Genomic DNA, 12687 nt, shown 5'->3' on the forward strand with positions numbered 1-12687 from the left:
TATCATAGTTCGATGGAGCGTGTATGGTTTACCGGCACATCGAATAGGTGATCGTTACAATGAAGGCACCATGTGAATTTGCATGGTAATTCACACCTGCTTTGTGATCCTCGGTATCCCAGTCACAAACAAGAGGGGCATATCGAGATTTAAACATGCCATTGAATAGTTTCAATGAATCTCATCCGAACCTAGGAATTCTCAGTACATTTAGGACTTATAGTTAGTTTTTATGGTGGAGAATTAGTGAATCGTCATTCACTTACCTTTAATTTATTTGCATATTAGATTACGGCATCCCTTTTCTAATATATAAATGTTGTTGTTGGATCCTAGCCCTAATTTTTCTTATTGGGTGATAATTAGGGATTCATATTCTAATGTATCTTTGTCCTTTCTACTTGTAGATGTCGAACGCAAACAACGCTGCTGCTAGTTCTTTCACGTTGATGAGACTTTGCCAAAAGGTCACCTTCGATGGAACGAACTTTAGCAAATGGATAAGATACATTCGCACCATTGCTCGCTATGAGGATAAGGAGTATGTCCCCGATGAGAAGCTGGAGAAGATCAACCCTGAAATCGCTAATCCGGCCGAAATCACTGCTTTTGAAACTCATGAGCGAGATGCAACGAAGGTACATTGCATCATGATTGCCACCATGAACTCCGAATTCCAAAAGTCCTACGAGGACATGTACCCGTACGAGATGCATCAAGACTTATTGGAGAGATACCACCAAAACGCGAGACAAGAACGTTATGAGATTTTCACCAACATGATTTCCGCTAAGATGGGTCATGGAGAATCTCTTACCGTGCACTTGCAAAAGATGCAAAGGTATGTCGACCGCCTTCGCAAGTTAAATGTTGACTTTGGGGAAGACTTGGCGATCGACATGGTGCTTCACTCTTTGCCTCCGATGTACAACCAATTTAGGATGACCTACCACATGAACAAAGAAGAGGTCACCCTAAGCAAACTCCAAGGTCTCTTGAGGGTTTCTGAGAGCAACTTCAAAGACAAGTCTGTTACACCAACTCCCAATCCGCCTACTGCTCCTGTCTTGGCTATTGGTCAAGGAAAGGGAAAGAAGAGGAAGACTTCATCGAAGAACTATCGCAAGGTCAAAGCCCGAGATGGTGCCTCTTCTAGTGGGACCAAAGTTGATCCCGCTAAGCCCTATCCTAACCCGAAGGAGGCAGAGTGCCACCACTGCCACAAGATAGGACATTGGAAGAGAAGCTGCCCAGAATACCTGCAAGCAATCAAAGAAGGAAAGATCAAGCCATCTTTCGCAGGTACATACACAATTAAATCTAATGATTCTAATCATGCTATTTCTTGGGTTCTTGATACCGGTTGTGGTTACCACATTTGTTCTAATGTGCAGGGACTAAGAAGAAGTAGGGATGTGGAGCAAGGAATGATTAATCTAATCATGGGGAACAGAAGATCGTCGCATGTGACTAAGATTGGATGTATTCTTTAGTGCTTAGGAATAATTTGTGTTTAGATTTGAACAATTGTTGCTATTCGCCAGAAATGGCTAGAAACATCATTTCATTTCATGGTTTATATAGACAAGGTTTTAGATTTTCTTTTAATAATGAGAATGGTTCTATTTTGGCTTATCTAAATGGTGTCTTTTACTTTGAAGCTATACCATGTAATGGAATTTATGAAACTGTTATGACTGTTGATAACTTAGGAAATGATGTTTTGAACATAGATTCTTCCACTAGTATGGATAAAGCATCCTTGTGGCATTGTCGTCTTGGACATGTCAACAAGAAACACATAGCCCAAATCCAAAAGGATGGAGTGTTGGAGTCATTCGACCCTAGGGAAGATAACACGTGCGAGTCTTGTTTACTTGGAAAGATGACTAAGTCACCCTTCACGAGTACGTGTGAAAGGGGTGAGGGTCTATTGGACCTAATACATACCGATGTATATGGACCGTTTAGATCAACCACGAAGGATGGGAACCGCTTCTACGTGACTTTTACCGATGATTATAGTAGATATGGGTATATCTACTTAATCAAGCAAAAGTCAAAAACCTTTGAAAAGTTCAAAGAGTTTAAGAATGAAGTGGAGAATCAATTGGGCAGGAAAATCAAGATGCTTCGATCCGATCGAGGAGGAGAGTACCTAAGTCTTGAATTCCACGATTATCTCAAGGAGTGTGGAATAGTTTCGCAATTGACGCCTCCTAGGACACCGCAGTTGAATGGTGTGGCAGAAAGGCATAATCGAACCTTATTGGATATGGTTGGCTCTATGATGAGTCGTGCTTCACTACCTATCTCTTTCTGGAGGTATGCCTTAGAGACTGCCGCCCATATCCTTAACCGAGTCCCTACCAAGAAGGTTGCCAAAACACCTCACAAGATGTGGACAGGGAAAGCTCCCTCGTTGGCACATATCAAGGTTTGGGGTTGCGAGGATTTCGTAAGACGAGATATTCACGACAAGCTCGAACCTCGAAGTGAGCGATGTATTTTCATCGGCTACCTGCAGACATCCTTTGGATATCTCTTCTATAGACCGAAGGACAATGTTGTCTTTGTTGCGAGGAGGGGAGTTTTCTGAGAGCGAGAACTCATAAGCCAAGGAGACAGTGGGAGGCAAATCAAACTTGAAGAAATTCAAGCATCGATAGATGAAGGAACCTCTACCGCTGGCACTCAACCCGAGGAGGAAACTCCGGTTGAACCAATTGACGAGTCCTTACCTCTTAGACATTCCGATAGAGTTAGAGTTCATCCCCAGTTTTATGGTTTTCATATTACTACCGAAGGGGACACGTATATTAGTGATGGTACACTAGTAAATCTTGATGAATCTAATAGCTATAAGGAAGCCATGGCAGGCCCGGATTCTGCAAAATGGAAAGAGGCAATGGATAGCGAGATCCAATCCATGTATGACAACCAAGTTTGGAATTTGGTTGATTATGTGCCCGGACGTAAGACCGTTGGGTGCAAATGGATCTTCAAGAAGAAGACCGACGTGGATGGAAAAGTACACACATATAAAGCACGATTGGTTGCGAAGGGCTTTACTCAAACTCCCGGAGTTGACTATGATGAGACCTTTTCACCAGTGGCGAAGATTAAATCTATTAGAGTGATGCTAGCGATTGCTGCATTTCATAATTATGAGATTTGGCAAATGGATGTCAAGACCGCTTTCCTTAACGGAAAGTTGGCTGAGGATGTTTACATGGCTCAGCCAGAGGGGTTTGTGGATCCAAAGCATCCAAATAGATTGTGTAAGCTTGAGAAGTCCATTTATGGACTTAAGCAAGCGTCTCGCAGATGGAATCTTTGCTTCGATGAGAAAGTAAAAGAGTTTGGATTTGTACGAAGTGAAGACGAATCATGTGTATATGTCAAAGCCAGTGGGAGTATAGTAAGCTTCCTCGTTCTATATGTCGATGACATATTACTCATAGGAAACGATATCCCGACTCTGCAGGAGGTTAAGTCCTGGATCGGGAAGTGCTTCACTATGAAGGACCTCGGAGAGGCTTCTTACATTTTGGGAATAAGGATAGTAAGAGAAAGAAGTAAGAGACTAATTGGACTTCGTCAGAATACTTACTTGGATAAAGTACTAAAATGATTTAGTATGGAAAACTCGAAGAAGGGAGAATTACCAATACAAAGTAATGCCAAGTTGAGTAAGACTCAAAGTCCGAGTACCGAAGCTGAGATAGCAGAAATGAGCCGAGTACCATACGCTTCCGCAGTTGGCTCAATCATATACGCTATGACTTGTACTCGCCCTGATGTAGCCTTCGTTTTGAGCATGGTTAGCAGATATCAAGCAAACCCTGGCAGAGCACATTGGATTGCGGTGAAGAATATCCTTAAGTACCTTCGGAGGATGAAGGAATGGTTCTTAGTCCTCAGAGGGAGTGATGACTTGAAGGTGCGAGGGTATAGTGACGCCAGTTTTCAGACCGATAGGGACAACTACCGTTCGCAGTTGGGCTGGGTCTTTACCCTAAATGGAGGAGCAGTGGCATGGAAGAGTTCCAAACAGGAAACCGTAGCTGATTCAACGTGCGAATCAGAGTACATTGCAGCGAGCGAAGCGTCGAAGGAGGCAATATGTCTAAAGAACTTCATCGGTGATCTTGGAGTCGTACCTGCCATAAAGGAGCCCATGGAGATTTTCTGTGATAACGAAGGAGCGGTTGCCTTAACCAAGGAACCAAGGGATCATGGTAGATCAAGACATATCGATAGAAAATATCACTTCATTAGACATCATGTAGAAGAAGGACAACTCGTAGTGAAGAGGATATCATCAGAAGATAACCCAGCAGATCCGCTTACGAAGGGACTGAGTAGGGTTAAGCACTTGCAGCATGCTAGGAGTATTGGGCTGAAGGATGATATTAGCATAGATTAGATAGTATTAGAAACGTGTAATAGATAAATGTAATTAACATTTGATGATTAAATAAATGGGTTTTATTTATGAGTAATGTTACTGTCTTATGTTAATTGTTTAGCTATTGTTTCACTTTGCATGTTTTGACTTCCAGAATAATTGAGTTTATTAGGAATAATCGAATTGTTCAAATTGTCCATAATCGTTCATATGTTGGAAGTAGATATGAATGAAGATTGTCATGAATTGGTGTGTAGATTGTCTAAATGGTTTTAGACATAGCAAAGGGTTGCTGCAACGTTCATGAGTGCTTATGAACTAGTTTTGAGCATTGGAACAAACCCGCGCTTGCTAGAATCACCTTATGGAATATGATATAAAAGGGTGATCGCAAGACGATAATATGATATAGTCTTAAAACCTAGATATATGGTTTGTTATTTGTTAATTGATTGTACATTGATAATGCGAAAACGCATCAGTAACTCGGTGTTATAAAAGGCATTGTTGTGTATAGTTGATTAATGAATAAGTAAATGCATATAAGTCGAAGTTTATCTGTAACTTTTATCTAAGAAGGTAAAAGCGATATCTCGGCCGCTCGATGATTTGATTTGACTTATGTGCCGGGCCCGGTCAGAACTGAATTGATGTGTTCGATTAAGTTCTATGTCGAATAAATCAGAGATCGAGAAACCTAAATGCTTGACTAACCGTTCCATAGGATTGTCAGCATGATATCTAACAAAGGACTGTACGATCCCTTATCTAAAGGACAAGATTGATTAGATCAGAGTTTGACAGCGTCCTTGAGAGCTACGATTGCAAACCGAATTGTACTTGTGCATATAGTTACTAGACTTATCCAAGTGGGAGACTTTTGGAATAGTGTCTAAGGCTGCAACTATATTAGGCAAGTATTTGACCCGGTTGTGCATGGTCCTTTTGGGTTGCCTTCACCATAGCAACTTGATAGGATAATTTATTAAGAGAGAGTAAATATTATTAATATATTATGCGAATAATATAAAGAATAATATATTGTTATTTGATTAATATAAGTCATAGAATTAATTGGAATTAATTTGGTGACTTAAAGAGATTAATTAAATAAAGCGGTATAAACTGTCAATTGTTTGATAGTTAAGCTTTAGACTATAAATCCTTATAGATATATAGTGGACAGATTCTAGAAGCTAGGATAGCTTCAAAATCGTCCATGACTTATCTATGGAAAGGATTTGGATAGCCTTAAGAGAAGATTATCCAATTAGGGTTTAGGTTGTAACCTTAAGGAGTCTACAAGTATAAGTAGACCCCATAGCCAAGGCAAATCGGCACCTGACCTAAAGTAAGAGAACCCTGGCCGATTTCCTCCCCTCTCCTCTCTCCTAAATCATCTTTCTTGCTATTGGTGTTTGTAAGCCATTAGAGGAGTGACATTTGTGACTCTAGAAGCTCCAAGACTACAAGATCAACAAAGAATTCAAAGGTATGGTTCTAAATCTGTTTCAATTTTGTTATTTAACCTAATTAGCCATTAGAAGTCTTGGATTCAAAGCATGTTTAATTAGAAAGCCTAGATCCAAGCATTAGGGTTTTGCATGCGCACATAGGAAAGTTCTTATGGCTAAAACCCATCACAACAACCATACATAGATCTAGGTGCAAAAAGGGTCTAGGAACTAGTTTATTACCTCCAAATGCTCATAATGAACTCACAATCCCATATCTATAGTCCCTTCTTGCTCCTCCAAGTTCCTTCTTCCTTCTCCAAGCTTTAATGCACCTTCCAAGGCAACAAATGGCTCAAATAGAGGATATGGCGCCGAGTCCACTTGGCCGAATCGCCGAGTAGGTCACTTACACCTCGACCCGGATCCCGCTCGGACTCGCCGAGTTCCTCCTTGGACTCGCCGAGTCGCTCCTAAAAATTAGGGTTTTCTTTCCTTTCTTGTCCTTCAAAACTTTGGGTGTTACATTTGTAATGTGTGATAATTTATATATGTATTAAGCTGTGAAAGAGCTAATTATACACTGAAATATTAGATTATACTTGTCACATATTAATATAATAAATTTACAATTTAATACACAAAAATTCCTCCAGATATGAACATATAGATGTGAGTTTTAAGTTTTAAAATATGGCTTTGAATATATAATTTTTGTGTATTAATCTGTGAATTTATTGTATTAATCTGTGAATTTTGTGTATTAAACTGTAATTGACTATATTAAGATGTGATTTTTTTATGAATTTTGTGTTTACCTCTGAAATATGTGATAAAAAAAGAAGCATTATACACAATATTAAGCTGTGAGTTGACTACATTTTGCTGTGATTTTTTTATAAATTTTGTGTTAAAATATGAATGATTTATGTATGAATTTATATATATATATATATATATATATATATATATATATATATATATATTGTGTTGTATACTTATGTAACAATGCTTTAGTTTTTATAATTGTTTTGTATTAAATTCAAATTGAGTAAATTAATAGGTTTATTAAACTATGATTGAAGTATTTAAGTTGTTATTGCATTACCTTTACATGCAAATCTGATTTTAAGGAAGAATAATTGTGATGCTAGCACATGTGGTTCGTGGCGGTGTGTGGTGGTTGAGGTTGGGTTTGACAATTCTCTAAATTTATGAATTAGTGTAAATTTGATTGTATTAAGTTGTGAGTTTTGTGTAGTAAAGCGTAAATGGACTGTATAAATATGTATTTTATATAAATTTTTTGTTAAAATACTATGAATGAATGCATGAATGGAAATATTAAACTAAAAAAATTTACAGTTTTACCTTTTTCTTACCAAAAAGACAAAAATTTGGAGTTTAACATATTTAGTATTATTCACAATATATATTTACTTATGAAATGAAGGTTCTTACTTTTATGGTTCTCATTTGAACCACTTATATATATATATATATATATATATATATATATATATATATATATATATATATATATATATATATATATATATATATATATATATATATATTAGGCGAATGTCCGCGCGTTGCGAAGAAACACCTATATAGTTGAAGTGTTTACAAATATATGATTTTTTGAATATAACAATAACGTTGTTGTTAAAGTTGATATAATAATTTGTATATACTAAATTGATATAGTATATTGATTGTTTTGAATTATATGATAATATATACATTTATTATAACTTTATAATCTCAATCGTTTGAATGACTTTTACCCGCGAGTTACACATGAATAAAATTAAATATAATATATGATTTGATGTTATTTATAGTTGTTTTTATTGTTAATTAATTTGTTAAAATTTATTTGCTTAATGTTTTAATTTCTATCATTATAATTATTTAAAACATCAAACATTATTTTTTGATTTTAAAGGTAACAATATAATCATATATATACAGTTATTTTTAACTATTGTTATTATAAGTTATTTTAAGCTACTTATTTGAAATTTTTTAACGATTATATAAATATATTTAGGAAATATTTTAGTTAAACTGATATTACAATTTAGTTTTTTGCATTTATCACTATAATTTATCACTTTTAACTATTTACAAAATATTATTTGGTTTTTTAGTCCAACTGAAATTTATATTTAAGTTGACACTGTAATGTTATATTTAAATTAACAATTTAAGTATTTTGTCCAAACCGTTTAAAAATTGTAGTTTTAAACTGATAATGGTTTACATGCAACAACATTTTAAATCTAATAAATTAAGTATAATATGTTAAAAGTTAAAGACATAACTTTATAAATAGAAGTAAAAGTATTATTTTAAAATTGAAATTTAGTCTATTTATGATTACACTTTAGGTTTGATATTTATTTAACCTTATTAACCAACTTACAATCATTATTAGAAAAACACTACAATTTATCACTTTTAACTATTTATAAAATAATCTTTGGGTTGTTTAAGTTAAATAAAATTTATATTTAGGTTGAGCCTATAATGTTATATTTTAATTAATAATTTAAGTATTTTATACAAATTGTTCAAAAATTATACCTTTAAAATGATAATGGTTTACATTCAACAAAATATTAAAACTAATAAATTAAGTATAATATGTTAAAAGTTAAAAAATATAATTTTATAAGTAGATTAAAGATATTATTTTAATAATGAAATTTAGTTTATATATGAATACACTTTAAATTTGATATTTATTTAACCTAACTACCAAATTATAATTATTATTATAAAGAAATTAAAAAGTTATGGAAGTTTCAAATGAATGTGGTGAAAGAAAAAAAAAATTGGGGGTTTCAAATACATGAAATTAAAGAAAAAATGCTTATTTTATATATATATATATATATATATATATATATATATATATATATATATATATATATATATATATATATATATATATATATATATATATATATATATATATATATATATATATATATATATATATATGAGAGAGAGAGAGAGCGCTCGTAATCCAAGGCGACTACATTAATTTATATTAACCTAAAAGACTAGTTCAAGAAACGAAGCCAATATCGTGAAGCATGGGAACAATACCCACGTTCTCGCTCTCGTATTTTACTCTTTCACTTAATTACTTTGCAAATCAAGTTAAGGGGTTTCCTTACCGCCACCGTAAAATTAACTAGAACAAGACTTTTGCATGTAGCTAATTTTGTTTCGGTTAAACTCAAATTTTACTCAACTGGGTAGTCATATTTATATATCTTTTGAACAGCAATATGAAAACGTAATAATTAATGATTATTTTATTAGTATACTTTCTTGTTGGGCGCACATACAACGTTAGCTAGATATGAAAGTTTTCTATTTTTTCTTAATGGTTTCTAAGCTTTTGGTGATTCTTATTTGAACAATTCCCCATATACATACATGTATGTATTTGCACATTTGGATATTTTGAAAATATATAAAAATTACTTTTCACACATTGTCTATATTTCGAAAAAAAAACATAATTTATTGGAACTAGCACAACGTATGTATACATTTTATTCAACAAAACTAATTTATTTAAGCGTTTTAGAGGTGAATAAATATCTTTTAACAGAAATTTTTAGAAAAAAAGTATTCTTGTTATGGTGAAATTATGCGTTTGTAAAAGATATCTTGAATTGAATGTATATATATATATATATATATATATATATATATATATATATATATATATATATATATATATATATATATATATATAGATATATATATATATATACACCCCACACACACTTCCTGTAATAAATACTCATCCTCTTATCACTTCTTTCTTTTGCTCAACACTATTCTTCGTATAACTATTGCTAGAACTACACTTTATGTGATCATGGTATAAAGATATAGAAGTATTTATATATATAAAAGTTTTCTCAATTCCTGTTATTTTTATGTGTTTCTATCTTTTTTCATTATTGAAAGTTTGTATGAGTTGTGTATTATACTCTATGATTGCAGGAAAATCGCAAGCCGGCTTGGTTAGAAGCTCTCTACGTGCAGAAATTCTTCACAGCATGTTCAACTCATGAACACTTAAAAAAGAACGAGAAGAATATATGTTGTTTGGATTGTTGCATCAGTATCTGCCCACACTGTGTTCACTTTCATCGATTACATAGGCTTCTTCAAGTTCGTCGTTATGTATATCATGATGTGGTAAGGCTGGAAGAATTAGAGCGACTTATTGACTGCTCAAATGTTCAGGTATAATTCCAAAAAAAAAACCCAAAACATATTAATTGAGAATTGAGCTTTCTAAGCTAAATTAAATTAATTAGAAGGGTTTACATCATAATTCAATCCAATATTTGTTAATTTGGCTCTTAATTTTTTTAGGCTTATACCATCAATAGTGCAAAAGTGGTGTTTATCAAGATGAGACCTCAGAACAGGCAACTTAAGGGCTCTGGGAATTTTTGTACTTCTTGTGATAGGTGCCTTCAAGAACCTTTCATTCATTGCTCTCTAGGGTGTAAGGTAATTCAGCTCCTATTTCCTCTATTTTAACTAAAATAGCATGCACAATTTTCATGATTCCAAACTCGAATGATTTGACGGGAATCATTATTTTCTGATTTATTGTCATGAAAGAAGTTGATGGCCGTTAAAAATATGAAAGGAAGTTGATGGAACAGAAAATATTAATGATAAGTAGGAAGAAAATTGGACAATTAATGCTCTATTATTACAATTCTTTGATTCCGTATGGCTGTAGTTACTAAACGTTTCAAGTATATAATTTTTAATATGCACAATCTTTTTTGAACGTTGGATTTTGTTAAAAGTTACTTGTGAGATGCTAGAAGGAGGCAAAAGAAGCTGTTACCCTAATGGTAGAATTTAGATTTTGTACGTTAATTAAACCTTTAGATATTCTAGAATTCATCGATTATCAAAACTAAAAATTTTTCTAACTGGAATTATCCAGAATTTAATAGAACATATCATAATTAACCTTCACTATTTGCCTAGTCGGCATTGGAAAATAGTAAGCGCAATAACATCAAAATAATCCAATTCAAACATAAAAATCAACAATAAGATAACATAAATTAAATATTGATGCATAATTAATCATACAAAAAACCATAAACTTTGACAAACAAAGATTAATATCACGTCAAAATTGAAACATTAACATGACACGGTTTGGGGTCCTGTTTTTTATACTAAAGACAAACAGAACATAAACACAAAACTGATTCAAATTTCAAAAAAAGAAAAATCTCGGTTTTGTTTCGTGTCATATATTTCTGTTGTGGGTTGTCATCAATAATCCTAATAATTTTACAAAAGATAATTAACATTGAGTTTTGACGATTACTCTATTATGCTAAGCTCAATAGTAAATGCATCCCTCGTTTTTATATGAGTGTATTGATATAACTTACTGACGAATTTTTCATAGAACTTTGACTTAAAAAATATTTGTGGCAATGAACGTTGCAACGTACTAAAACTAATACTATAACATTTAATTTGGAAATAGAGAGCAATGAACTTTGCAACGTACTAAAACTAATACTATAACATTATCAAAACTTAAAATTTTGATCATGGGTGTTGTGAATTGACAATTAACTTTGACATGGGATGTGTATTGTCTTTGTTTATATCAAATATTTAAAGGTAAACTCTAGCTCCAAATTGGAACATATACTAGCGATCTTACGAAGGCAAGAAAAGACGTTATAGGAAAATAAATTTGACTGTATAATTTCATCTTGCAAATTGAACTATATATGAACTTAATTGAATTTGAATGTTTTAGGTGGACTTTGTGCTTAAACATTATAGAGACCTCACACCATTCTTAAGGGTATGCAATTCCTTACAACTAGGTCCAGATTTCTTCATTCCAAATGACAATGGAGATGATGATATGACAAATGAAACGCCTCATTCGACCATCATGGATTATGATGACCCGATGAGCTCATGCTCAGGTTCATCGAGTTCAGAAAACATCAGCGTGATGTGCACCAAATTTGTTAGAAAAAAGAGAAGTGGACTCTACATTTGTGGAAGAATATCATCAAATCCCGTTCATTCTGAAGAGGATATGGCCTCAAGCATAAGTAGAAGAAAGGGCATTCCCCAAAGATCACCTATGTGTTGAGACGTGAGAGAGCTCTAATAAACTGAGGTGCTTCCATTATTTATTTATTTTTCTGAAGTTTTGGAATATTATTTTTTAACTACTGTAGCGTCCAGTATCTCTATAATTAAGATGTTTTATGTTATAGTTTATTAATTACTTGGTCGGAGTAGGTTTTTGTCTTAATCACATCACGTGATTCCCAATTCCAATCCATGGTATTGTACATTTTTCTAAGAATTTCTCCATATTTTAATGATGATTATGATTATAAAACTGAAACTTGCATAAAATCGAGGCCCTTGTTGTTCTATTAATAAACTTTTTCCCATAATACATATAACAATTTCTTCATTTCCGTACATGCTCAATTATAAATAAATAAAAGGTTTATTTTATTATTATTATTATTATTATTATTTTGTAAAATACACATATGGCAAAAACAAATAAAACCCATATTATCATGAATCTATTCAAATTTGGTAGTTAAAATTGATTGAATAAGACGACTTCACACGGGACAGTACTTCGTAAGTGCGGCTTTAATTCCCAATTCCAATGCATGGCTTCTTTATTCCAAGTGATTTTTTAAATTAATACAGGTAAGATCATAATAGGCACAACATGTGGGTTTCATTCTTAAT

At 33.2% G+C, this 12687-nt stretch overlaps 1 protein-coding gene across 1 annotated transcript; it reads left to right on the top strand.

Annotated features, from left to right (window-relative positions):
• The first annotated feature begins 9693 nt into the window (after positions 1-9693).
• Positions 9694-12311, top strand: LOC111881880 (protein RGF1 INDUCIBLE TRANSCRIPTION FACTOR 1). Its single transcript, XM_023878263.3, has 4 exons — positions 9694-9775; positions 9901-10146; positions 10279-10419; positions 11714-12311. The coding sequence occupies exons 1-4, from the start codon at positions 9773-9775 to the stop codon at positions 12059-12061; spliced, it is 738 nt and encodes a 245-aa protein (XP_023734031.1). The 5' UTR covers positions 9694-9772; the 3' UTR covers positions 12062-12311.
• The last annotated feature ends 376 nt before the right edge of the window (positions 12312-12687 follow it).

The sequence above is a fragment of the Lactuca sativa genome, chromosome 5, assembly GCF_002870075.4.
Source record: "Lactuca sativa cultivar Salinas chromosome 5, Lsat_Salinas_v11, whole genome shotgun sequence".
Classification (NCBI taxonomy): Eukaryota; Viridiplantae; Streptophyta; class Magnoliopsida; order Asterales; family Asteraceae; genus Lactuca; species Lactuca sativa.

Excerpts from the sequence above, each read along its gene's own strand:
- LOC111881880 (XM_023878263.3), top strand. Across the intron at positions 10,147-10,278 it reads TTGACTGCTCAAATGTTCAG|GCTTATACCATCAATAGTGC; the intron begins GTATAATTCCAA and ends TAATTTTTTTAG. Across the intron at positions 10,420-11,713 it reads ATTGCTCTCTAGGGTGTAAG|GTGGACTTTGTGCTTAAACA; the intron begins GTAATTCAGCTC and ends TGAATGTTTTAG.